The sequence below is a fragment of the Varroa destructor genome, unplaced genomic scaffold, assembly GCF_002443255.2.
Source record: "Varroa destructor unplaced genomic scaffold, Vdes_3.0 BEIS01000007.1, whole genome shotgun sequence".
NCBI lineage: Eukaryota > Metazoa > Arthropoda > Arachnida > Mesostigmata > Varroidae > Varroa > Varroa destructor.
The window spans coordinates 29,824,519-29,851,973 of record NW_019211460.1 but is presented as its reverse complement, the minus strand read 5'-3'; the positions used below and the strand labels follow the sequence as shown (position 1 = coordinate 29,851,973).

The following is a 27,455-nucleotide window of genomic DNA, read 5'->3' as shown; positions in this document are numbered from 1 at the left end:
CATGCGCAACTGCATCAGCCTATAGTTCTCAAAAAAAAAAGTCTTACATTTCCTACGGCAAAACATGTCAGGTCGCCACCGCATAATGAAGCATACAAGGCCTAGATCAACCGAAAAAAAAAACTGGCGTAAAATGAAACTTCTATTAAGTTTATATCATTTTAATGGGTACCAACTGCCATGACGATAGTGTTCACCCCATCTCGTCCCTTCCCCGCATCAGCATCTCTTTTACTACGGGGTCCTGTCGACTGCATTATTGCCGCCACCAAAGCAAGATCATTGTTTTCATCAGCAAAGCTGAGAGCGGCGGCGGCGGCCGTCAGCGGTCTGTGTATATAAAATCAGCAGTTGAAAACACTCCCCTAAGGCAAGGGCTGTAACATGGCATCCTCCATTGGCTGGCTGATTGCCGCTCACATAGGAAATGGTGTTCCTGTTTGATTGGACAGTTGGGTGAGATTGGACAGTAAACGGGCACTAGAGTGTCGAGCATTTGGACTATACCAAAGGCTATAGATAGCAGCGACAGCCGACAATCTGTAGACAGGATTGTCACTCTGTGTATGCTTTACGATTAAAGTCTAGAAATGTATATTTCCTACGAGTAAAATCATGTGAGAAACAGGATTCGACTCGTCCTTATCGCTGTTAACGAAATGTCATTCTTTCTAGTCTTAGAAATGAATGGTATTGCCAGGTTGTTTGTTGTTATTAACGCGTTGTTTGGTACCTGAACCCTGCCCTGCCCGCCTGTCGGTAGACCAATATCAATATGAGCGATAACGCCACAGGCGTTGAATGGTAGTTGAGCGTCAGCTACTGCCGTACGCATGGCAGTGTGACAATTACGACGGTGCGTGAACCGTCACTGAGGAGTTGGACCTTAGAAAAGGGAAGCCCTTTTTATTTATAGTTTCAAATAGAAATTACAGGATAGGACGCAAGCGACAGTTAAAGAAGCTGACGTTGCTGTCCGTAACATTGCCAGGTATCGTCAACAGGACCAAATCACAATGCTGTTGAATTCGTCGTGACCAAACAGTGATTCTTGGCAGAACAAGTGGTGCTGTGGGTAGATCAAAAAAGCATAAGTCGATTCCTCTCGGCCAGCTGTTACTGCAGCCGACATTCACCCCGTTTGACTTGTTTCGAGTACGGTGTGGATACGACGAGCAGAGTCACGTTCGGTGAAAGCTGAAAGCGGCGCAGCTTTCAATAAGAGAAGTCGTGCTTTATGTGGACGTGCGGTGCAGCGTAAGTTCAAATAGTTGCCAGTCATCGAAATATTGCAGCTGATGCAAGAGTTATCAGAATCCCAGAAGGAAGAACAGCGAAATCTAAATCCTCATGCTTGCTACAACCAATGTACTCTTATTCCGTTTAGTCGTCAGAAGTAATCACTTGTTCTTCTCGCAAGTTGTAGCTGTCAGTTCTTTCAGCAGCTTCGTTGCCCTTTCAACGGCCCTTCGATACATTCAGTACGATCTAAGGATGTTTAATAGGTCCAGGTTGTTTTAACTAGTGCTTTAGGTTCTTTTAGGGTAGTTAGGTACTTTTAACGTGTTTGCGTGCTAATCTTAGGGATACGTTGTAGTCTAGGTAAACGGCGATACCGGGCGTAGAACTCGAAACACGAACTTTTTTAATTAGCACACTAAGTGTTGATCATAGTAGAAGATGCATTTGGACCAGTAGCGATTTGAACTAATGCCCGATACGGTAACAGCTGCTGAGCTACTTGTTTCTTAATTAAGATGACGCGCCCTCTAGCGACAAAAACAAAGCAAACGGATAGTAATACGTGTATGTGCGCTGCCTAAGACGGCGGCGATGGAAAAATGGTTTTAACTACTACAACCAGCCTTTATGTTCTGGCTTCAACTACCATATCATCAGTATATTACGTTTCGTCTTGTTTTACCGGTGCGCTTAACGTTGTTGTCTATCATCTGCTGACCACCGAACCTCCTGCGTACACAAAAAGGATAAATCCGTTTCCAGTAATAACAATACCACGAATGAAGCAATTGCTATTTAGTATATATCATCAACCAGCGAATAATTGCTTTAGCCTTACTGCCCCAACACACGGAACGATCAGTGTTGGTACAAAGAACACCCTGAAACAAAGAGGTGCGTATAGACTTGTAGTAAGCACTCGTGACCTTGGACATAACGAAAAATTGATTTGATCATTGTCTTATTGTCATTGAACAGTATGTAACGGTTAATAGAAACGAAATCTGCTATTACGCAACACAGCCCTCATACTTATCAAAATTTATTGGTTTTTATAACGAAGTCTAACCCCTTCAGCGCCGAATCTGTCGATGCTCATTTACTTTCAATTGATTTCATAGAGTAGCAATAGTAGCAAAGTAGAGATAACAACTGTTGTCCAGGCCCGACCATGCCTTTATTGATTAGAGATTGTTCTATCAGAAAATAATAACGATAGCAAGAAGGTCACATCGTTTCGCCAATGCATCCAACACGTCGTCGCTTATCGAAAGTAATTTGTGTGCCGGCTGGTGCAGCTTATACGTTCATGTGTTTATATATGCATATATGGATGGGATGGGAAGAATCTCATGACAGTTTGAGAGACTATATATATATATATATACGTTTACATGGAGGCGCTTCTAGTGTAGTTAAAACAAGCAAAAGTGCTGCAATCGGGGAACTTACACCCATTTATCCCGTTTAAATCTCAATGATAGATCTACTTTCACACCTGACACATAATGGTGGGTTTAGTTAAGAAGCTTTATGCTACAATACGCGATCTAGCAAGATCTATGGACACCCGACTGTTATTTGGAAAACCACTTAAACGTTTTTCGTGCTATTTGATTAATTCCACCTAAGTGTAATAAAACGTGTAAGTTGGTGCCAGCGCGTCGTAACCGCTTAGAATGCAGGAATTTAGGGTTTGCTGCAAACGACATTGTTTTCCTGCAAGATGGTTTTATATATGTTACACGATGGCGCGTTAGACAACCGGCAAGCAAGAAGTCAACTACTTTTCTCAATCAAAGACCATTGAATAATACTACAAGGGAACTGGTCGATTAGAACTTTGAGCAATACAGAGTTCCATGTCGTGTAATAACTTTAGGGTTGTAAGCGCCCTTTATTTGGCTTCTACACATTGCGGGTTCAGGCTCGCGGCTTGAACTCGTTATCTCGGATGGTAGCTATCTTATTTCGAAATGCCACGTATTGCCTACAGCATTGTTTCGAATGGCTTGCTCCCACTAGCTACAGCGTAATGGGAACTAGGACTTATGGCCGCATAACAGTTATGTTTTGAAGATTTTGAGTCATTGCGTGGAGCGTGGTTAAGTGAAAGTTTAACAAATCGTCATACGATAAGGTTTTATTAATCTTTCAGATATAGCTCATCTCTCTCTACTACACAGCAACTTGACCTAATTGATTTAGCCCTTAGCCTAAGTAACGCATCGTGCTTGATAAAACGTCCGGTATCACTCCATCACACGGCTGGCTCCCAACTGTGTCTGTGCCCAGTTCGACTCTAGATCGCATGTCCCTAAGAGAAGCACGTTACCCGCTGAGCTACCAAGCCGCTTACCTATTTTTACAAAAATGGGAACAAGTCAACGTGTGTACTAACTTTAGCATCATAACTAGGAGTATCAGCAGAAGACTGCAGTTAACATCAACTGTGCGTGTTCTTTGTTTCTAGGACCAAATAATAATTTGCATTGAATTTTTGATTCAAATATAAGCAACCAGATAAATCTAACGGAAAACGTTGAAGACAAAACATGTGTGATTATTAGTTGTCACCTATAAACGATTGATCTATATGAAGCGAGTACTGTTGGTGGCATCTAAGCGGCACGCGTTTGTACTAACGTAGTCGTGTGTTCGGGTGTTCCATTAGCTCATCGTGTCGCACTTAAGTGCAGAATTAGCTGGATCTATGTTCGAACATCATATCGGGATGCCACGATGACGGAAGTTTTGATTGACGATTGTGACAGCCTTTCTCGTATATTATACAAAAGACATAACTGATTAGCAATGCAATTCATATATACAAAATGGTACGTTAAAATTGGGGGAAGTTTGGCGAGCTGCTCGTCGTAGCGGGCATACGTTCATCCGTTACCCCTGGTACCAGATGAAAGCCAGTTTTTTTTTTAGAACAAAGCACGTAACTTGTCATTGTGTTCATACAATCATACAATAGCGAGTCATCGAGAGTCAAGAGCGAAGATCATTTATTATACAACATATATTCGCGTTGTACGAGACCCCATTAAATCTAAAGACTCTCTTTTTTGTCCAAAATCGATAGTCCACGGTATAACTAGTTTTTATGCAACTTCTGAGAAACGTAAAAAATTCTCATGGGGCGGAGCAGGGAGTTTTTAGCGCTAAATATATAATCTATAGTCTAAATGTTCAAATATACGATATATTTTGATTAGAAGGGCTGGTTGTATGCTCGGTTTGAATTCGAGCATAGACACGCTTCTTTCGTATTGGGAGCCAGCGGTCTGACGAAACGCTTGATGGCGGTGCCAGATGTAAAACATGAAATGTGATAATTAGAGTGGCTGACCCAAATGGCTCGAAGAAGCTATCTTTGATACATCTAGATTCTTTAATACAAAAAATATGATTTTTTAAATCCTTTACGTTCATTTGCATCTTTTTACTTTTGACCGTTCTGGGCCCTCAGTTTTTTGGATCTTCGACGTCCCATCAGCCCAAAAATTTAATTTTTTGTATGCAGCATATTTGAACATCATTTTAACGAGTTTACACGTATATAATATCACCTGACACACGTTACTGTTAAAAGTTATTTGCAGATTAAAAGGAAAAACATGTTGGAAATGACTAGTGAATGGGGAACTGTAATCCCGGTGAATGGTGTTCAAATAAATCAACATGACTGTCAGGAATGAAACTTTTAGAAGATTTCAATGAAATGCCTTTTTTACTTAGAGGGTCCGAGAAAAAATGCACAAGAAAAGTTCCCGATGTACACCCGCCATATATATATATATATATATACCAAAATTAAAGGCTTTTATTATGATACGAGTATTACGTGCGAACGCTGAAAAAAGGATAGAATAGAGATAATGTGAATACAATCTAACTAAGCGCAAGAGTATCGGATTTTGCAACACATTAAGTTCGTATTTGAGCATCATGCGTTTACCGGATACGCGCGTTTCCTTCATAAGTAATTTCGGAGAAATTATTTCGGAAATACTTATGCACTATTTTAAAATATCGGCAGTTCACTGTCAGCTGACTGTTGCGGTTGAATGAAAGCCAATGTTATTGGATAACATATGGGTTTATAATGTAACATCGTAGATTTGTTTCGTCTTTTGAAAAGTGCATTTTTTTGTGTGCAAACCTTTGTATTAAGAAGTGTGCAAATCAAGAGATTAGTTTGTACCATTAGTGACTTGAGTACTAAATGTAAAGATATTTATCTGGTACCTAGTTATTTGCTAAAAAAAAAACACGTTGCCATAGGCGAAAACAGCGTAGATAAAATTGCGTATCTCTCCTGCGTCATTAATTGACAGATAAATGTGCAAAAATGGATTGCCATATGTTAGGATTTTGAATAAGTAGAATTGCCAAGCATTACTTTCACTGCTTTTTAAGTTGTGTGAGCTACTATACCCACGTACAATCAAGACCGGTGATGGCTGAGATGGATAGATGAGATTTACACGAACTTTAGTTTTTAGGTGTTTAGCCCCTAGTTACCCCGTATAACTGTAGGCTAGTGTTTATAAACGGAGCCGCAATCTGGGAGGAGAAAAATAGTCACGTAATATTTTCGCCCGCAATTGCGGTTGACAACAGTCATGGCACAAAGTAGTAGAAATATAGCCGTTTAATAGCGTCACTGTCTTTATAAACGAGTGCTGAATCTTATTTTAGAAGGTACATTTGAAGTAGTGAAGTACACTAATATTTAAATTTTTTATATTTTTAAGATTCGAAGAAGGTATATTTTTGTCGTAACCGGGAGTCAATATACCGAGAGCCACAATGTCTAAAATAAGTTGCGTTCTATGTCGTTTTGGAGCTAGACGCTTTGGGGCATTTTTCGATTCTGAAATGACTTTATATGTAGAAAATAGCAGAATTTTTGGATTTCTTTTCATGTTTAGCATGCAGAGACTGAGGTAAAAAGTGTCTTGAAGTGGAATATTCTAGAAGCCTAATTTTCAATCGCTCGAAGAAGTTCATGCATTTCCATTATCTATAAACTATAAATACAATTTCTTCCTGTTCTTTCCGCATTATGTTGCTTTACGGTCATGTGATATCCGTTGTCGTTTTTTAAATCCGTTATTAGGTGTTGCATCTTACGGTAAGATGGCTGCGGCTACAGGGCATATTCCGCAGAACTTTAACGCCGGTCGCTGGTCGTCGTGGCGCGCATTGTGGGTCTCTGCTGGCGGAAGCCTCGCAGATGCAAGTCTCGGCATTGCTATGAGGGTCCCCGGACTTTTCATTATCGATTATTGGTGGCAGTTCGAACGAACCCGAGCTTTACCTCAGACGTTAGAAAACACAGCTGTGATGCAAGCACTCCTTAATAATGTCGGTAAGTGTTTGAAAAATGGAATAATGCCAGAGGCGAGTAAGAGTGATAGTCTTGATAAAAGATGGCGAAAATAACATATGTACATATGTATATGCGTGACTTCATAGAGGTGAATAGATTTCTTAGACTTATTTTATCTAAACCTTATGGAACTCAACGCCTGAATGCCACCAAATGTTAGTCATCTGCGTTGCACCTGAGAAGGACTCTGCTACTGCGCATCTAGAAGAAACCGCATTTTGAACATATCCCAAGAACAAAATAATATTCGTTTTATTAAATATGCTTAAAAAAACAGTGAACCCATATAAGCCTGTTTCAAAATACAACCGGTTGGCAAAAAGATGCTATACATTTCGTAAAGAGAACAGTTCCTATACCTCTAATCGTTGGTTGTAAGTTAGATCAGCCAAACTAAAGCGTCTTTATTTTAGAAAAGCACTTGATCCATTAGATAAATGTTGTCAACTTTTATTATAATTGTTATATTGGATTCGTCAATATGGTGAAAGTGAACTCACGCTGAACAAAGCAGATCCTATTATTAATAGCTACATGTCATCGACCCATAGAATTGGTCATATTTGTTCTGTTTCTTGGATGCTTCCAAACGGGCCACATAGACTAATGCGTAGGCAGTGTGCGTTTACCGAAGTTAGGCGTTCGGCGTAGTAAATACAAAACTCGTACCATCCAATTTTTTTTTTGACCCAAATGTTCCCGTTGGGTAATGCAGTCGGTTCTGTAATATTTAACTTCGATTAAAATTAATTACTAGTAATTGTAGAGTAACTAATTCGCAATGTGCTGATTTTTAGGAATCATTAAATATGTCGGCATCCAATTATGCATACACGTTTCTAGCATGTTAATGAATAAAAATAAAAATAACAAAAGCTTAAATATATTTCTGTCCATAAACTGGGTGATGTTAAGATAGTTTTAGTATAGTATACAAATATATGTACTATTAATCAACAGATAACGTTGCCTTTGATTATGCAGCATGGTCTATTGAAAAATATGTTTCTGAAAAAAGAAATTGCATTGAAAATTATACTCGATATAAACTTCGCTTAATATAGAAGTAGATAAATCAAGATCAATGTTACTTCGTCTGTACAAATGGGCCTAACAAATTGTACGGACATTGCAATCAACGTCGATTTCACTAGCAAGATCTAACTGAATTGTTCTAATTATTTCTGTCCATCTCGGTTTCAGTGCTCATCCACGGCTTCTTCTTGTTACTCTTACCTATCGAGCATCTTCGCACTCTGTACAGTCATCTTCTTTTAGGCGTTTTGTTATTTATGTCGCACTTTGTCAGCGAACGTTACGTCATTATGGAGATGCATAAAGAAATGAACCGTGGCAGGGGGCCATCGTTCTCAGAGAACCTGTTGTTTTTACACGCGCCCCTAGATAGCTCAAGACATGGCTCGTCTGTTTTCTCGCTCGCAGCCGTCGTAAACAGTTCATGCCATTTCATCACACTGCTATGTCATCTAGCAATCTCGATGGCAGTGTTCAGCTTTCTTGAGCGGCCCTCGCGATCCCTGCAGATTTTGCTGTGCGTGCACATGTTACCAGTATTCGCACGTCTGGCCAACCTTCCTTTTGAGACGCTGCCTGTCTTGCAGGCATTTGGCGATAGCTTGCTCTGCCTTTCGGTATTGTACTACATCTGCTACAAATTCTCCTCGCTGGTAGAGCGGGTAAAGAAAATATATACAGACGCCGTGGCCACTGGCCACCATGGTATCGATACTATGCACCTGTTGTCGCTTCTCTGGAGCAAACTGTTTGTGCCTACACATTTCGTCGTTTTCTGGGCTCTCAGTTTTTGCGGAAAGGTCGCTGAAGGCTTGCAAGCCAATTCGAACTACTCCCCCCGACCGTTAATGTTCCTGCTGCAGTGCGCATCAGCCGTGTGTTGTAGCCCCATCAATCTTTTAGCAACATCAATGGTCGTGTCGTATTTATCTAATCTCATCATTCGCGGATCGCGGCTGTTTCTTGAAGCGGAACACGAAGACAATCCTATGCATTCCGGATGGACTCAGGGCTTGACGCTGGTGTTACTCGGTTTGCAGACCGGTCTCATGCAAATGGAACTGCCGAGTCGAACATTAGCACTTCTTGTTATTCTTTTCGTTGTCGCTTCGTCTCTTCTGCAAAACATTCTGGAGATCACGGAACCAGTCGTTCTGAGTTTGAACGCGTCACGCTCGCTCACTAAATGGCGCCACATCAAGGTGCTTATGATGTGTGCGATGCTTTTTGGTTTTCCGCTGCTGCTCACGTTCAAACTAGCCTCCATTCTCCCGATCGACGCGTGGATCGTGATGGTTCTAAGCACGTGTGTGCTAACCTCCGTTCAGGTGCTCGGCATGCTATCCGTGCATGCGTTATTCGTGTATGATGGCCTACACGAGCAGAATGTTGACCTTGACGACGTACTTTTTATGGCACGGGCTTTTACAAAATTACTCGAGCTGCTGATTTCACTATTCGTTATTGCTGCCAGCGTCTACGAGAGTTCGACAAGTAAATGGAACCTGGCGAATTCGACGATCCTAATCGTACACTCGTATTGTAATGTGTATCAGCGAATTCATACAGGGTGGCGAAGTTTTCTACTTAGACGGCGAGCATCGATGATGATTGACCTACTAGCCACTCCTTCGTTGGAACAGCTTGCAGCTTATCGTGATGTCTGTCCTATTTGTTACCTTTGGTTACCTGGCGGAAGCAGCAGTAAAGGAACAGGCGAGAACACCAGCTTCAATTCATCCTCATCACTATCGTCTTCGGCAACTTCGGGCCAGTCAACTATGGCGGCAGCTGCAGCCTGCTGCATCACGCCATGCTGGCATTACTTTCATAGGAACTGCCTCAAGAAGTGGCTGTATAGTCAAGACGCGTGCCCAATGTGTCACCAGAAGGTCATCTCCTCAGTTGAGGGTATCGCTGACATGGGTGCGAATGGCGCCAGCCAGCATCAGCAGCAGAGTTCTAATAACTCTCCAACAATAAATGCCGATAATGACCACGAGGTTGAAGAAGAGGACCTCAGAAACCAGCAGAGTCCAGTAGTAAGCAGTGAGAACTATCAATAGTTGATACGTTATGTGCACCTATCGTTATTTGTGTAATAGTCATATTTGAATACATGTAACGATATAGACAGGGATAATTTGTATACAAGTGTAGACCTCTGTTATTAAAACACCGGAGACTACCGGATAGTGCCCATCTAAATAATTGGCTGTCTCGTTAAGTTGCGAGAGTAAGTCATACGTTATGGGATCGAGACATAGCAAACAACGTTCGGTGTATAAAATAATAATAAATGTTTTTTCGTTAGTAATATATATATATATATATAGCCTCGTTTGCCATGTTAGCAAAGACGCTGTTGCTCTGGGAGGCTGACGTCACTGCAGGTCAAAGCAGTACAAATCTAGGTGAACATCTCTTTACTGTATTTCTAAACGAAGTCTAAAACTTACGCAGGCTGGTTCCTGTTATAGAGAGTTACTGTGCGCCGTTTTACATTCACGTGCAAAATATGTTACTATTATGAATTATTCTAAGTCAACTATTGAAATGCTGAAGGAGCTCATGCTACTTTACATGATAAAGGCCAGATGAATGTCAAAACATTTAAACAAATTCTCTCCTCGTATGCTTTTTTTTTTTATGTATGTGCATGTTTTTATGGAGAGGTGACGTTTATGAGTAAAAGGACAAATATATTTTTTCACTACAATGTTTACATAAGTATATAGTAGGTCAGACGTTGTTGAATCTTAAATGAAACAATTCCCATACATGTAATTCTTGTATTGTCGTTTTTGCAAAATGTCTAAACGAGCTAAGCTGTTTACACGTAGGAAAGAGTGGTCATAATATCGTCCGTAGAAAGAAGGCTTGAACAAAAGGTCAGTCTGTGTTACAGGTGAATTGTTAACTATTAAGAAAGCTGGATTTCTGAACAATATAAACTTGTTATTGATTGTAAAACGAACCTTAAAGAGAGCTGTTTCAAAGAAATGAGCTCTCCATAAAGTGGTGGTAGTCATTATAGATTCTGGGCGTGGCACGCATACGTATAATCGCCCATGTGCGATTTACCGTCAGCCTAATTTTTTGTACAGTTTTTCTTATTTACTGTTATATCTTTCTTTTGTACTATATAATGGGGAATACTAAATTAGCTATCTCTTTCTAAAGGGACCTCGCCTACCACTGTGAAGCCGCTCAAACTCTAATAGCCAAAGTTATGCATGTTTCTTCGTCATTTTATGAGCGTGGAACGGTCCTGACATTTGAACGCCAGTCGCACTTTCACGTTTGCGAAATAACTAGAGACGAGGCGTTTCTTTGTCCTGCTACCTGATGTGTTATCAAGAGTTATAAGGGCGCTGTTGTCTAAAATCATCGTGTATAAGCAGTCTCCCCTTATTTCATCTCTTTATGTCTCGATGACGTCTACAAGTCATATGCGGTAACTTATGTCGCTAGCGGTAAAATCGAATGCTTTTGAGATTGGAAAACAAAGCAAAAACCAGGTCTATAAATATCTTCTAGCCGACAACCGGTTCTCGATAACGGTAGTAACATAAAAGTAAAAAAAAATAGATTAATTATAATGATCCAACGTGTAGTGCTTCATTTACAAACAGGAATTTCCGCAAATGCTATATGCCTACACATAACAGAAGCGCAGATATAAAACCCGTCATTTTTGTTGTAAAGTACATGCCAATATCATGTTGTAGCTATATAAGTATATAGACTGTATATCCACGTTGGCAGCTTGAACAATATTTCAATACGAGAAACGGCAAATAACGAACGAGTGCGCTTTTCGAGTGGAAACTGACAGAGGAAGGAAAGAAAAATTAAGCTGAGGTGAGATTGACAACTGCGACGGGCTGGCGGATAAGGCTTGCAAATTATATTTATGATTGTTTTCATGGCTCAAGCAGGCTGTAAGCGCCCCCACTAAATACGATACGACCCAAAAATAGGTTTCGGATTAATTCTCTGTCGATTAGTGTTGCTAACCTCTAATAAAGGTAATGATATCGAAAAAGAAACTCTGCCAATGAGATGCTGTCCTGTGTCTTGAATTTTGTCCATTACTACCTAATGGCTAGTTGATATAAATTTGCGCGTTGCAGTCAATGCCGTGTTAGAAGTAGACGCCCATGTATAACTTCAGTTATACATGGGTGTCTACTTCTAAGCCATGTTGATCATGTATGAAATTTGCTTCAAGTTATTTCGGCTTAAAAATAGATGAGCGGAAAGTCGCCCGTAGTTCAAGTTCTTATCTGTCAAACATCTCCTTCAAGGGCACGAAGAACCTGTTAACGGTTTACACGGTCCAGGCTCCCTTTAAATCTAAACCATACAAACTATTTCCGGCACTAGAGGAAGAGCTTCTCTAAAATATTCTGTCAAGAATGTATACGCTACGGCAGCTTTCATAGGTATAAACATAGTCATGTTTTTCCAGCGAATTAACTGCATATTGTGTATTTTCAAAAAGTTTATAGTTTGAGGATGGCTGGCTTTATTACCTTATGTCCATTAATTGAAACTACATCAATGAGTTGCACAGACATCAAAACGTGGCTATCATATTAAGTTTAAGTTGACTATGCTAAAACTCGGTTGGGACCGAGGTTTTTCTTCTTCAGTGGGCTAAATCCAAAAAATGCGATAGCAGAAAAATTATCTGTCCACCCAGTGTCATTTTCTCACACAATAAACGACATATTTTTAGCTAATTTCCTCTCTATACATATAAAATGCAACAGGTTTTTATAGCAGCTGTTTTAGTTACGCATGTTTTGATGTAGCCATGTTCGTTCGTGTGGGCAAAAATCGATGCTCTTCTTCCCGCCTCTTCAATTTAACATTTTTTTTTAACTTAGAAAACGGTTCGCACCTTGTAGCTTTGTAAATCAGTAGCAACACACTTGCCTTTACTAACTCGATTTATTTTAATGACTCAAGTATATAATAGGAAACAGGTTTCACTGGCGTAGTCTGGCACAAAATGGTTTTATGACTGTGAATATCTACTGTATTTTAGGTTAGTCTCCTTACTGCTTGCTGATTTTTGGGCTCCATATCAACATTTATTATTTTACTGCATCGACCGCCTTTTGGATCGGCTCGCTGTCTCTATGACGAGGCTATAGAGGGCGAGCACGCTGATGAACAATCGTTGGCATGCTGGAACCAGCAAACGATGTTGCAGGTCTAAAAGGATCGCATGAGTGCATACGTGAAAAATCAGGCACGTGAGGTGCACGTTTGATATGAATCGCTCTACTGTATAGTATCCACAAGACGTGTTTTTTTGGATGGACCATTCTTTTACTGATTTGCTAGGCGTATAGAGGGCCTCGCTGAACCACATCCATAGTATACATAAGAATACTATAAACTGGCGTTCAAGCAACCAGTCAGAGACTGCTGAAATTGTCGTGTTGTTATCTAAAACCACTATTCCGAAAATGGCATCTTTTGCAAGTCAATTGTGGCAACTTCGAAAGCCAACGACAAATCGAAACGATGATGTCAACGCGGTAAGTTGCCTTATCCCTTAATGGAGCCAGTGTTTGCTGCTGTATCGGATATTAGTCTAAAACTGGTCCTATGTTTCAAGCTTATTAAGATGGTCCAAAGTTAGAAACTTTATCAAATCGAACAACTCCTGTTCTAGACATCATACACGGGGGAACCTGTAATTAGCATTTGAAATCCAGTACCATGTCAATATAATGCTGTATCTTAAACTAAATGGTATCTAGAATGATATTAAAGCAATGTTTAAAAACGCCGCTTAAGAGGGGTAGTGCGGCTCCGAAACACTCTTTGTAAACTTAGAGATGATGACCCTGCGATTGACGTATTTTTTATGATACGACTGAGAACATTCAATTGATGATGTATCTTGCAGATTCAAGGTGAGTACCCAGCATTACCTTTTGTGCAATTTGCATTGAACAAGTACTTGTGTAAGAACAGATAAACGATACATCGCACAGATCGTCATATAGGAAATAAAGTACAGCACTAATTTAATAAACGAACTGTATTATAATATGCTAGGTTAGAACATCTATTTCAGGCCGCTCGTTGACTTTTAGTGTTCACCTAAAAACAGGGAAGACGAAAAAAAGAGGAAACTCCTGTTAGTCATTTTATAAAAATTTCAGCTAACAATAACTTATTTTATAGCTTAACAATAACTTTTTTTTTAGAGATTTTGAGTAATACGTACGACCACACATTGCCTAGACAAAATCTATTTTTCGTGGGATGGGTCCAGAACTCAGCTTCGATGGTTGGGTTTGGTTCCGCTGAGGCCACTAGCCAGTTATTTACAGTATATGTCTCGTATACTTCGATCCATTAACCCAAATCTTTATTGGATAGTACTAAAAGTTTATCTGATGGCCTTAGACGGAGATCATCGTGGCTGAGTGCTCCATATACATATATATTGGAATTTTACAAATGGACCCTCCCACTTCATATCGCTGGCTTTTTTGTCTCTGCGTACTAGATGTCAAATAAACATACCATCAACCAAAAATGGGGTTCTCAAAAGTTTTCGAAAAATAATATACAGCCATAAATTCCTTTTAAAAAAAGTCCTACTAATGAAGCATATGAATATGTACAATAATAAACTTACTAACGGTTTATTCGAAAAAACGTGTCTCGTTTAGTGCACGTACCAGGCATGTTCTAACTATGGTAAATGGGTCTACCTATGATAAAAAAAATTACGATAATAATCACATTATTTAACGAAGTCTAAGTTCACCACTGTATAAGAAAAATGTAGAAAAAAGGCTCAAACACATAGATTGCACGTAGCGTTTTTTATTTCCACGGAGCAAGAATTAAATTGCCTGGGACAGGAATCGATTCGTTTGTTAAATCAATTAGATAGTTTTCCCACTTCTTACTAAATTTGTGTTGATTCGTAGCCACGCTCTATAAAATCAAACTGTCAAATACAGCAAATTTACATCTCCCGGAATTATCATGGTAGAAAAATTTCGATAACATATTGTTTTGCAAAAACGAGACGCCTAAAAAGTACTTCGTTGTGATTATTACATAAAAAGTACAAGGTTACATTTGTCATGTAACTTACAGCTCATAAGAGCAACCTAGATTAGATTTCACTTCTCGTCTTCAGCATTGCACGACTTTGGGCGCATGACCACTAAAGAAGTAAACGGCTGAACAGATTAATCAGTCAGCTTCTAACCATTGTCTATTTTGTTGTACTCTTAGAACGGTTCTATCGACCAATCTGCTCCCATGGATGGCCAGGAATCGGTTCTCTATAGCGACCCATTTAGCAATGCTGTCCCCGTTATCGATCCTTTCTCCGGCGATGCATTAAAAAATGATCTATTCAAGGGTAATAAGAAACTTTATCTAACCAAATTTTATAGCTGGTCCACCTGCGAGCTTATATGTTTTGCTATCGGGTAACCTGTACGAAAACTTCGAATTACTTTATATTCCTTCATTGTTTCTCATTATATTTCTGCATGCTTGAACTAATGTAAAAAAAACATCTACGTGCCATCGTAAATTGCTGTATAAACTTAATTCCTAGGCATGTCATTCTCTGGAAAGCAATAACTGACTAAAACACAACATACGAGGTAGATTATTTTAAAAGATAGAACTCTCTTACTATAAATAAAACTTCTTTCAGCATTGGCTGGCGCGCCGGTGTTGAACGCTAACCACCAGGCAAATGATGGGTTTGACCAGTCCCTTGAATCAACGAATCCGTTCACTAAACCTAGTGACCAAGTGATCAGTAAAGCCCTGATACAAGCTAATGATTATAGGTCTGAAGATATACCAGGCGGCATGAAATGTGAAGACAGCGACTTCTCTGACCTTTGCCATATCGGTGACAAAGGTGTGCGCACGCCGACTCTATGACTCATTAGGAATATTACTGCTAGTGGAGAAGCTCGCGACTGCCCTTTCGCCTACGATCTTCCATCCCTAGATGTTCTTGTAGTGCAACAGCCTCATTTTAAACGGCGAGGCGGCTTGCGCGTAATAGTTTAAACCTCCATGAACTCCTTTAAAGGCTAGCTTTGTGAAAAAAAATACCTTAAGTATGAAATATTTATTTGACTGAAAACGACTACGTCACGCAACTAAAAAACAGGCGTTTTTCCATATGCATATCTACTATTTTTATTGTGTTTAGCGAGGAACACTTGTCCTTTGCTTCCGCAAGAAATCCGCTATACAATGTATACAATATATTTACCTATAATAATGTAGACAAACCTCTAATATGTAAGTTCCACTAAAAATTTAAAATTTTACCCTACGTTTGGCGATTTGTTGATTTATTATTTGTCCTTGACGCGTTTCGCGAAATCCTCAGAAGCAGCTTTTTCAAATACATTATGTGTATCAGAAATGTTTATTCTGTTTGAAATGTATGAAATGTTCTGGTAATACAAATGTGATTCTTTTCTATTGTGCACTGCCAGAGGTAGTCAGCATCTCATCAAAGATGACCACCTCCACGTTATCCAACGCTACATCCTGGTCAAAGCAACACTTTTCATCGTTAGATGCCTCAATGGTTTCATCGTTCGGTGACATGAGTTCAAGCGCACCAACGTCGAACTCCGCGAAAACCTCTGCTTTAACGTCAAACCCGCAAAGCTCCTCTAGCGCGACAGTTTTAATAAGCGGTTCTTCAGACAATGAACAGCTATTAAGCTGTGAGCTTCGTTCCATGGTTAACTCGACCTTCGAAGTCGATAGTGGGCACTCAACCGAAACTGTGCCAAGCTGTGTCTATCGAGAACTCGTTGACGAAACAGACGCAGAGCCGAACACGAGCCACAATGAAGGTCCTCTACCGGATCAGGAAGATAATCCCGAAAAGCAGGCTACAGGGGTTCTCCAAGTACCTCAGGTTAAAACGACTTAGATTAGGCGTTAGCATACTGTAATAACTATAATAACCATTATGCACTTGCCCTCAACCTCCCAAAAAAAAAGATTAGGCTAGGTAATTTACCAATATGAATTCATGTAATCGTGAGGCAATCGGCTTACTTCACAAACATTTGGAATGTCACGTTACTATGACATTCACTGAAGTTTAATACGTTAAGCTCTGACTCAATTAATAGGAGCTTACAACGAACTAGAAAATACAAAAGTGTTAGTTTTTTCGTAATAATACATTAGGATTTATATATCTGTAGATATTTATATATTTGAAACGAGCGGTAAAAATAGAAACGGGCAGACTGGAACAGATGCATAAGATAATATTCATCCATGGCCATGTTATTTCTCTTTTAATCCTCATCCGATTTGACGCATCCATTTCGCCTTCTTGTGTAGATCCTATTCACCGAAGCAACCTTGTTGTCTTCCGAGGGGTCGAGCTTCGAGGCGGTCAGAACCACCGAAGGTGTCGGTGAGGGCCGCACCTATTTGTTAGAGTCCATTACCGCCGAGGACGAAACAAGTATTACCAAAGACGAGCGCTGCTACAAACCATCCAAAGTTATTGTCTTCAAAGCAACTGAATCTGATGAAGAGATCGCAGGTGAAGGCGACGCAAGCATTGATAAAGAAGATGCCAATGGGGCTCGGCATATAGATTACGAAACACTTGAGACTCAACTTGACGTCAGTGGCAACCATCAAAATAGGATTATGAATCTATCAGATATCGAGCCTAGCGACGGTACTGAAAAAACGCACGAATTCGAGTCGCCTACGCTTGTAAGTGAACCTGCCCTATACCCATTCAGAGCGTCTTACATTCTAATGTGTAATATCAGTTTATTGGTCCTACCTCAGATTACCAAATCAATTAGACTTAGGGCTTGTTTCCTGCTGAACCACTCATGTGTATAATTTACTTACCCTTAATTATTATCTGGCTTCAATGCAGGACTCGGAATATCGTAGACGTTCGGCGCCTAATGAATTTTTCCCAAATGGCGAGGTAGACCTAACAGACCTCGACTGCCTAACAAAAACCTGTAGCGTGGGCGATCTAAACAAAGGCGATAATTGCCTAAACATCGTTGAACAACCGAAGGTGCTCACGTCTTCGCCCATAGCATCAAGGTTGGTAGAAGCACGACCTGCTTTTTACAGGTTCTGTTTGGTGCACTACTGAATGATACGCTACAAAATATTACACCACATACGTAATACCTACGTGCTGAAGAAATTTGGCTGAAATGTACATTCATAGTTACTTAGAAGTTGTCAATAGGGCTAAATTTCTGGATAAATCTATGTTTAATTTAAATGAATTTGGTATTGACTTTTGCTCATACAAGAGAAATCGTCTATTCAAGGCCCGGCAGCAGACAAGCTGGCAGTCTTGATTACGCAACATCTATCTTTAATCCGCTACTTACCAGTCAAAATTATACAAACTCCAGCTATTGACCCATGCTGTATAATGGGGAAATTTTGTATATCGATGCAACTATGCAGCGTATCATTGTGTGCCTATGTTTCCGAAGGTGAAAGTTAACTTCGTGTGATTTTTTCTGTGCCTGATAAATATCTGATAAAGTATTATTAAAACAAAAAGAGAGATTGAAATATGCACTTATACTAGGAAAAAGACCACTGGAAATGACCAAATGCAACCGCTACAGCTGTGGCGCAAGGAGTTCCACCAAAGGATCGCTTTCCTTGACGCTCAAGAACAAAAGGCCATCGAAGAGCTTAAGATGGAAGCCCAACGATGTAGGGATAAATGGTACGTGCACACGTACGGACTTTTATGGGAACAATCTTTATCAGCTCTCGGGCAGCTGTGTCACCTTCATTACCTTATCTACCATGTAGCATGAAGTTTGTAATGTGGCTGTTGAAAAGTTTTAACAACAATACTGTCTGTCCTGGCTGTCACTCATAATATACATCGCATGCTCGGATGCTAATTTCATCAATACTGTCTCTAAACTTCAAAAGCAATGGACCCTTTAATGTTACCCCCCCCCCCCCCCTGTTTACTAGATTTCTATAAACTAAACATACTAGCTGGTGTGCAATAAAATATAATGAAAGAAAATCTTCATAATATTTCAAAGAGTGCATTCGCTTAAACCTGTGTATTTTCAATACTTGTCTACGGAATACTTGCCCAGGTACGCTAGTCGACAGGAAGAGATCCGTGTTCAACACGCCGCTCATATTGAAAACGAAAGCCGCGTCCGCTCGCTAGCAGATGGCGACCGCCAAGACCCGAAATCTATCTGGAATAGGTATCCTATAAAACCTTGGACTTTTATCCTATATATATACATATATATATATATATATATATATATATATATACCGTTCACATTTCCCATGATCTTGCGAAATTAATCTTTTGCAAACTTTGCTTGAACGATCCTCGACGCGGTCAAACGAGAAAAGGTCGCTGCATGCGGGTATGCTGTATGCGCTATAGAGCATTTCGTGTATCATTCATGTTCATTTCTTTATTTGGATTTTAGTATGACTTCACTAGCGCTAGAGCTGCAACGAACTCATAAGGCGGATGAGGTCAACAGGGATGTATCAAGAATGAAAAGCCTCATGCAACTTTTGAAACTTCGACCACCTCTCCAAAATTTTAAATTTGCCTGTGCCAGCCGCAAATGAACCAACGCTAATTATTAAGTTTGCCTCGCAGGAAGAGATATTGCGAAAGAATGGATAATGCGGAGTGACGTTGGTTGGATTTTATAGTAGTCTATTGCATCCGAAATTTCCGCTGGGACTTAAATAATTGTATGTCTGCGAAGTATTATTATTATCTATAGTTAGTAAACGTTTTTCAGCTAGAAAATGACGCGTTGTAGACCTGTCGTACGAGTTAAAAATACGCAATAAATTGTATTCTTAATTGTGTAACGTAGTTGTCTTATGTTTGACGACTATGTAATAGAAATCTAGTTCCCTAAGGCACCGTAAGGCTTTGCCCAATGAGCATTTTATTGAACGATACATTCTCTGAAAGGGCAATTCTCTAACGTGCGGTAATACACCCTAATCGTGTTACAGCTGCTGTCGATTTCCCACCGGATGTATTGGTTCAGGATGTGAGTAATCTTACAGGACAGATTTATGTTTTATTCCACTAAGAGTCGCTTATTATCGATAAAATCAAATAGCTTTTTTTTATTCGCATAGGCTGTCGGATTTCTAAGTCCCTAGCCGAACGAGTCTTTTAATTCAAGCCCCCCTATAAGCATACGTATACTTAAGTACACGATGAAAAATAAAAACCAACAGTTAGAATACGTTTCTTAACTAGATTATCCCGACCTCGTTCCATACGGTAGCTTTATATTATACTCTAAATAACTGAAATTGAAAAAAACCTGTCACATTTGATTTATGTGAACACAATTCATATGACATACTGTATTATAGAAGACGTCTGAAGAGCGAAAGGTATTATAACCAATAAAAGCTACATAAGTTTCGAATTGTATGGTCTTAGAGTGTGTATTTCAAGTTTCCAACAGAAGGGGGTTGCGTGTGATCTTTTTTTTTGTGAACTTTGACAATCAACAATTCAAATCCGCAGGAATATACAATGTATATTTCATTACCCGCTACCTAAATTGAGTTCAAGTTGTCTCATATCAAGTCGGTGTCGTATAAAACGTTTCATAATTAACAATCCCATTAACGAGGATAATCTTATTAACACTATATATCTATCTGAGAACGCCATTATTTAGATGAGAACCGAATTCAGAGATCCGAATCGTCCCTTTGGTTCTCCTAGTTGACGCTCATGTATATTGTTGATGAGCTCGAGGGCAAAATTGATTTCTCATACGCTCCTTATTCATCGTTTACGCTAGTGTTAAAAAGGGAAGCACTCTTCGGGCCAGCATGAGGGGGACGACACAATGGAAGTGACGCGTCACTGAATCACGACGTGATGCTCTGTCATTATTAAACATGATCCGTCCGTTATATGGCAATGCGTTACTGGATGACTGATTTGACTGTGTGAAGGTCCGAAAGCTTAATTAGTCTTCCAACTACCGTTGAAAAGTCATCGTAAAAATTCAATAAAGCTCAATAGTTCTGGTTCACTTCATTAGCAGAATTAATGGCCCATGCTGCAAGTCTTCCCATAAAGATAAAATAGTGTGCTTCTGTTTGTTATCATCAGAAAATTTGTGCGGTAAGATATAGCCGAATCTGTGCATTCCTGCGATAAGAATACGCGCGAGGGTCTAGTGAACGGCTAGTTTTCTGTCTTGGCTCTAAAAACTTTTGACCCGATTGGTAAGGCGATTAGAAAGGTGCAAGACATCGGGCGTAAACACAATTCGTTCCACGCTAGACGTCAACCGTCAGAAGCTACACCTGAAGGCAGCACCGGACGTAAAACTTAAACCACGTTTATTGTAAAGCTTTGAAAATTAATAATGTATTTTGATCGTAAAATTTGAAAAAAATAAGTTGTAGTAGATGGCTCGATGGATTAATCAACAAACGCCTCTCGAACTATCTCTCTAATATTCATAGAACTGAGCCATATTGATGAATAGGACCTTTGTATAGCACTCACGTGCCACCGACTTGTCTTCGTACGTTCATGCAATACATCTTTATAAGCAAACTTTGCAAGGTATTCAATCTGCTTAATACAATATTGATAACTTGAGGCTATTTCAACTTACCCATACATTAATGTATCTTATCATTCTTTTTTAACCTTGGAGAGAGAACCATTTCAGTGGCTTTGAACAGAACAGCTACTAGCCGTTTGTTATTTCGTTAATATGGGTGGTCGATTTACATACGCTTCGGGTAGAAGTTGCCGCAAAAGACTGTTCACAGTTTTGACGACGCCGCCTGAGGCTTATCTAATCGCGCAATACCATAGCCTTACTATTTGAGCTTCATAAATTAAGTAATCTATCCTTTTCAGCCCTGTTCAGATACCTTTCTGATCTAGTTCAGGTACAGGCGTGTGATAGTCTTTGAGCATCAATCATATTGAATGAGCCGAAAGTTCCTCCCATGCACATACTTTTGAACTTGAAAAAAAAATAAGAAATTACTCAAATCCCACTACCCACGTAAGAAGGTTCTACCATCAATATACGGTATGTTCATGTATGTTCACGCAAGCCCCGTTTTGAACCAGTAGGTTTTCCGATCCTTCTTACCAGCACATTCGTCGAGAAAAACTTGCCACTGAATGCATTTCGTTTTACTTTTCACCCTATTCATTCATAGGTCATAACACAAGAACCAGCCAATTGTGTCGGCTAAAAAGTCATCTCTAACAACCGCAGCAGCATCGGAGCCCTGTCTGGTTATCACGGGCGGCCGTCGTATTTGCATTTCCGACAACGGCAGGCCAGTCATGGTGAGAACTCGAAAGCCAATGACCCAGCAACCTTGAACTAAACCTTGAATTTCGGAGAAAACAGGGATATTTTGACAAGACTGAACACGACGTTACAGAACAATCAAATATGGGCGCTTACGTTTGGCAAAACATCGCGTCATAACCAGCAAGAGCATTAGTAGGCAGTGAATGGAAATAACAACAACAGCAGCAACAACTCTGACATTTAGCGATCGTTTTTGCATATACTTAGCAATATTATAGTGTCGTATATAAAAGTGCGCACATATACTCTCTCCCTTCTTCTCATACATATATATATATATATACAAATATAAAAGGGCAACGCCGTCGATCCACTCAAAGGATTCCCCTTTTAAAAGGCGTCTGACGGAATCATTTGAGTCTGGGCAACAGTGCTTTTAGCGACAGTGACAACAACAACACTGGGCAGCTTGGTATATTAGCCCATTTAGATACAGCGAATCGAAAACGACGTTTATGAAGTTAATAATGGGTATCAACTGATATGCACGGTCTAGCGGTTCGTTTGCTGCCTGTTCTTCACTACAACGGCGTTATTCTAAGCAACATACGCCATCTTAAGCTCTGTGCCTACGTCGCCCTGCTGTTCTGAAGTCGCCCGCAATTGCGATCAGTACTTATCTACCTGAACTGTTTGTCCATGCGCTTTTAAAGTCCTTATATATGAGGACTAAGGAGTGAGACATGAGGTGACCACATGGCTTCACCTGCTCCCACTATGCCGTATCGTTGTACGTGAGTGCACATGTTTCTAAGCGAATTTATCTCTACCCACGTAATATTAATATAATAGTATTAATGTACAAATAGTAATATGCGTAATAACAAACGTTACCATGGGCAATAACGGAAATCATCAGTTTTGCTGAATACCGTATATTCTTCCTAGAAAAATTTGCTCACAGTGGGCAGTAGCGTCGCGACTGTAATGTTTTACGTTACAGGAGACTGAAAATGGTACCTTGTCGTGCAGTAGATTCCGTACATACACTACGAAGTCGAATCCAAACAATACTTTGAACTGTCCTAAAATATTCTTATTTGCAAGTAGCGTAAATTTATTGTACTATCCGCTCGTGTGTGTAAGAAGACCAATAAACCTGAGCCGATATCTAAAAGGACTAGTGTGAAATAAATGATTTAATACACACATTCATAGATAACGATGTGGTATTTAACTTGTTATACAAACCAAGTTATTGATAAACAATGTATCTCTCTAAAATACAGATTGAATTTTAGGTTTGCAGTAAACCTTTATCTTTAATTATTTTTCCGCATCCATACTGACTTACTATAAATTAGCGGATGAATTCGATTTCTTAACTCAGGTCGGACCATATCTCAGCTTGCTCTTTCAATGATTGCGACCTTTCCGCCCGTATGGTAGATCTAGTATTACAAAATGACTATACTCTACACGTTAAACAATAATATTGCCAAACTAAATATTTCACCCATTATCACGATCCCGTCTATGACTTTTCGTGATGCAAGTCTCGCAAACACGGGAATTTCTTGTTTAGTCTAGCGTCTGCAATCACGGGGATTTTTGCTCACACATTTGTTGTCGCTGCTGTCGCTGCCGCTGTTAACTCTAAAGCCGACATTTTCTGTCGTTGAATCGAGACGGTATATAAGCGCAGCCAGGCAAAAACAAGCCAACTGATGACAGACGTATGCGCGGGTAATGCGTTTAATGATACGAACGAAAAGAAATAAGGGAGAGGCAGAAAAAAATGAATAGCGCAGAAGTTCAGCTAAAGAGCCACAGAAAGAACACGAGTCAATCAGAACATATTGTGAAACTGTGTGACGTTGTGTATGCGGCACATGTGCTAATATGGCATAAATAATAGGGCTTGTAGGGAAAATATTACCCGAAGAAAGGACGCTGACTCGAACGCGATGATATGACAAGTTCATCATAAGGAAATGAACGTAATAAAGGGTTATTTTTTCTCACAGTGCATCCTATAAAAGGCAATTGATGTTTAATCTTGAAAGGAATAAATATCAAGTTAATTTGGTTCTTTCATTATAAAATCTATTGTATATGCCTTGCAGACAGGTTTGTAAAGATGCTGAAACCAGTTTCGGAGATATACAACCTCTACCTTAGAACGGAATGATATTGGTTATTTTGAGGTAGGTAGGAAAGGCTAGTCTGCTAATTTTATGTTGTGTTTTAGATTCGAATCCAGGCATAGACAGGTACACGACTCGGTTCGTGCTGGGGGCTAGCCGCTCGATAGAATGTCTAATGGCGGTACCGGACGTAAAGTTCAAAACATAGTGCAAACCTAATGCATCCTTTGGAAATATTCAGCTCGAACTCGTCCCGGCACACCATCACCTATATATATCCGTTCGTCTTTTCAATGCCATAACAGACTCGTTTCGCAAGCCGAGCAATGCTTCAACATTCTCCCCGTCAGCTACCATTTCAACCTCCAGGAACAAGCACTAGGTTAAATCAACTCGCCTTGGTTTACCAATAGGAGTTACCGGAAGCGCTACCTCCCTAGCCCTTGTTTTCAACTAACCCTGATAATTTTCCTACTGCCCCGTGCGTTCAGTTATATCCTTATCGGTTAGGTTATATCAGGCATATGTCTTACCGTTCCATAGTTGCTACTAAAGTCACACCGATCTGGCTTTCCTATATCATCAGACAGAAACATAAGCTCTAAGGCCATTCGCTCTGCGTTTAGATAGCTATGTATGTGCGTCTATTTTTAAAATCCATACTATCAAATATGTTCCTTACATTTATCGTATTTGAACAGGTTTATAGAATAAACTAAATTCAGTTGGAACCTAGATAAATATTGCTCCATTAATTTCGATATATTCTATTGATTTTTAGAAGTTTCGCTATACTATACGAGAACATATGCACACGCAGATATCTAGTTTAGGAAAACTAAATATAATTTCAACAACAATTTCCTGGAACACTCTAAGTGCTTCGCGTTTTACGTCTAGCGTTGCCGTTAAGGGTTTCATCAGATGGCTGACTTCTCGACACAACAAAGTGTATATACATTTAGATCCAAATGTAAACCACTTGGCACACTCTAGCGTTTTGGAACCAGTTCCGCTAAACTGTTAAGCACTGTATTAATACATATACAGAAATAAAGAGCATAACTCTTAGCTTTTCTGGAACTTCAGTTTTCAAATTAGTATAGGCAAGAGCAATGCTGCGATATATTATCCCTTAAATCTATGTTCATCCTTTGATACAGCCTTCGATCACGAGAAACTTTGTTCACTTAAATTCTTATACGAATGTTTTCAATTTTTATTCTATCCGTCGATGTAGAAAAAAGATCAAAAATCAGTATAATATAAAATATAAATACAGCTATATGAGCTAAGCGTTTTCTTGCATTGGCAGACATATTTTTATTGCATAACCTATCTACCGCCTATGAACCGCTGCGGATGACTCCTTCTGTCTCAAGCACAATATCTCTATTTTATGCATTTGTATTGACAGTCAAGCCACTATTTTTTCGTTCCAGATCACAAACTTCACCTGTAACCTCTGTGTGTACGAAGTGGCAAAGTGACCTCGCTCGGTCAGTGTCACCTCGGGTCTATTACCCGTCACGTTTTTCATCAAAAGGATCTTCTTTGTGTCTTCTGTCGGTCTAATGTTTCCTAGTCGCGCCACTGATTTTTTTTTACCTCGCTATGAACGGCTCACAACAAGTTTGTTTGCGTTTTCCATAAAAACTATGAAGTTCTCCAGCCGGCCAATCGCTCGCTGGACAAACGGTTTCACAGGGGGCTTCTAAATGATCCTAATGCGATATGTCAACAATCGATTACCACTCAGGGACGTGTCGATAGATGATATCGAGCGTGTTAATGGAACGATACTTAGAGATTTCATAGAAACGATTGCATCCGTGCACTACTGATGTAACTGAATGGAATTAAAGAAAATTTCTTTAGGTACGCTATAGGTTTACAGGTAGAGCAAATTCTTAGTTGGCATTGTATAACTAATACATTTATTATAATTAGTCCTAATTGATTTCGTCATATTTAAGTTTTTCCATGTGTTTTCAAAAATTTTTTTCGACTGAATAGGTAAAAAATAGTTCTTATCAGGCAGTTTGTTTGGGACACAGAACACAGAAATATCTATGAAAAGACCGGCTACGTAGAGCTTTAATGTAACGTTCCAACGACAATCAGTTAATATTTTGTAGAATATTATAGACGCATGTTTTGAAGTAAATGACACGAAGGTATACGAACCTGTATAACGTAGATAGGTGTGACACATTGTGTGTAATTACCTACCTGTTAAGCTGGCTCATGGTTATGAAATCTAGAATGAAATTATCCAACTATATATTTCCGTGTGAAATCAGCCATCAAAGTAAGATCTCCTGTATGCGACATACTATCTGCTTCTCTACTTCTTGTTGGAACTCTACTAGATATTTGTAACACTGTCCCTTGTTTTACCGCCGCAGATTCAAAACACCGTTTAGTTTCCGCTGCAGCCCTCTACAAGGGATTGGATCGATGTCGCCATTGCCAGCGTAAGTACTCAGCGTACGGTGGTTCAGCACCGCCTCTCTAATCCTCCAAACTGTATTCATATATTCACAGTCACAGGGCCAGCCTTAACATAAATAACGATATTTGAAATCAATAGGCGATCGTTTTTTGGCCATAGTCTGGCTTTATTAAACAAACTATTAGGATACAAAAAAATAGAAATTTTCAGAGAACCTTATTCATTTTTTCCATCCGAACAAGGAGAAGGTGAAATTTCAAAAGATTTTCACACAGAACGAGAGCAAAAGGCTATTTGATGAGGTTGAAACTTGTTTGCATTGCTATAGCCATTGGCTAACGAGGATAAACAGTCTAATTTGTAGAGAATAGAGGCCATTGTGTTATAGTTGATGAATTGCACGAGATTTATAGCAATCAATTCTGAACTAGTAAGAACAGTTTATCGTAGGCGTTATAGTTATTATGCGAGTGCGTTACGGAGCCCTATCAGGACGTATAGATGCTTGTTAATAGGTCTGTGCATACACGTATATGGGTACGCAGGGAGCAAATTCGGTATAGCGCACAATTCTCGCGCACACTATTTGTTTTGCCTCAGAACTTGTACCACCTAATTGACAGGTGTATTCTGACTTCAATTAACGTTTTCTATCACTTCGATGTCTACTCGGGCTTCACCGCCTGAATAATCGAAAACCGAACAAGTTTTCCACATGGACCTTCTATGGAACACGGCCATCGAGGCCTAGCAATCGAATGATCAAGGCGCTAATTTTATCCCATAACCGCTGA

At 39.7% G+C, this 27,455-nt stretch overlaps 2 protein-coding genes across 9 annotated transcripts; both read left to right on the top strand.

Annotated features, from left to right (window-relative positions):
• Positions 1-326: 326 nt before the first annotated feature.
• LOC111254415 (RING finger protein 145-like) lies at positions 327-11,745 on the top strand. Of its 6 annotated transcripts, none has more exons than XM_022815241.2 (4): positions 327-456; positions 1,988-2,136; positions 6,374-6,625; positions 7,850-11,745. In XM_022815241.2, the coding sequence occupies exons 1-4, from the start codon at positions 428-430 to the stop codon at positions 9,745-9,747; spliced, it is 2,328 nt and encodes a 775-aa protein (XP_022670976.1). In that variant the 5' UTR covers positions 327-427; the 3' UTR covers positions 9,748-11,745. The 6 variants fall into 6 exon arrangements, with proteins under 6 accessions (XP_022670976.1, XP_086831300.1, XP_022670977.1 ...); XM_022815242.2 differs by lacking the exon at positions 327-456 and adding an exon at positions 463-1,257; XM_022815240.2 differs by lacking the exon at positions 327-456 and adding an exon at positions 1,264-1,481.
• A 1,168-nt stretch (positions 11,746-12,913) lies between these two features.
• Positions 12,914-19,603, top strand: LOC111254464 (uncharacterized). 3 transcript variants are annotated; one of them, XM_022815334.2, is made up of 9 exons: positions 12,914-13,236; positions 14,963-15,092; positions 15,396-15,608; positions 16,201-16,634; positions 17,072-17,458; positions 17,631-17,809; positions 18,355-18,458; positions 18,850-18,966; positions 19,204-19,421. In XM_022815334.2, exons 1-8 carry the CDS (start codon positions 13,165-13,167, stop codon positions 18,924-18,926), a joined length of 1,596 nt encoding a protein of 531 aa, XP_022671069.1. In that variant the 5' UTR covers positions 12,914-13,164; the 3' UTR covers positions 18,927-18,966; positions 19,204-19,421. The 3 variants fall into 3 exon arrangements, with proteins under 3 accessions (XP_022671069.1, XP_086831301.1, XP_022671068.1); XM_022815333.2 differs by having other exon boundaries at positions 12,921-13,236; positions 18,315-18,458; positions 19,204-19,603; XM_086975175.1 differs by lacking the exon at positions 15,396-15,608 and having other exon boundaries at positions 12,918-13,236; positions 18,315-18,458; positions 19,204-19,603.
• Positions 19,604-27,455: the final 7,852 nt, after the last annotated feature.

What these genes read in the sequence shown, in the direction of transcription:
- LOC111254464 (XM_022815333.2), top strand. Translation starts at nt 13,165, where the DNA reads ATGGCATCTTTTGCAAGTCAATTGTGGCAACTTCGAAAGCCAACGACA. An exon ending in GGGTTCTCCAAGTACCTCAG is followed by an intron (nt 16,635 to 17,071) that starts GTTAAAACGACT and finishes CTTCTTGTGTAG; the next exon opens with ATCCTATTCACCGAAGCAAC. An exon ending in CAACGATGTAGGGATAAATG is followed by an intron (nt 18,459 to 18,849) that starts GTACGTGCACAC and finishes ATACTTGCCCAG; the next exon opens with GTACGCTAGTCGACAGGAAG.
- LOC111254415 (XM_022815240.2), top strand. Translation starts at nt 1,351, where the DNA reads ATGCTTGCTACAACCAATGTACTCTTATTCCGTTTAGTCGTCAGAAGT. An exon ending in GAACACCCTGAAACAAAGAG is followed by an intron (nt 2,137 to 6,373) that starts GTGCGTATAGAC and finishes ATCCGTTATTAG; the next exon opens with GTGTTGCATCTTACGGTAAG. An exon ending in AGCACTCCTTAATAATGTCG is followed by an intron (nt 6,626 to 7,849) that starts GTAAGTGTTTGA and finishes TCTCGGTTTCAG; the next exon opens with TGCTCATCCACGGCTTCTTC.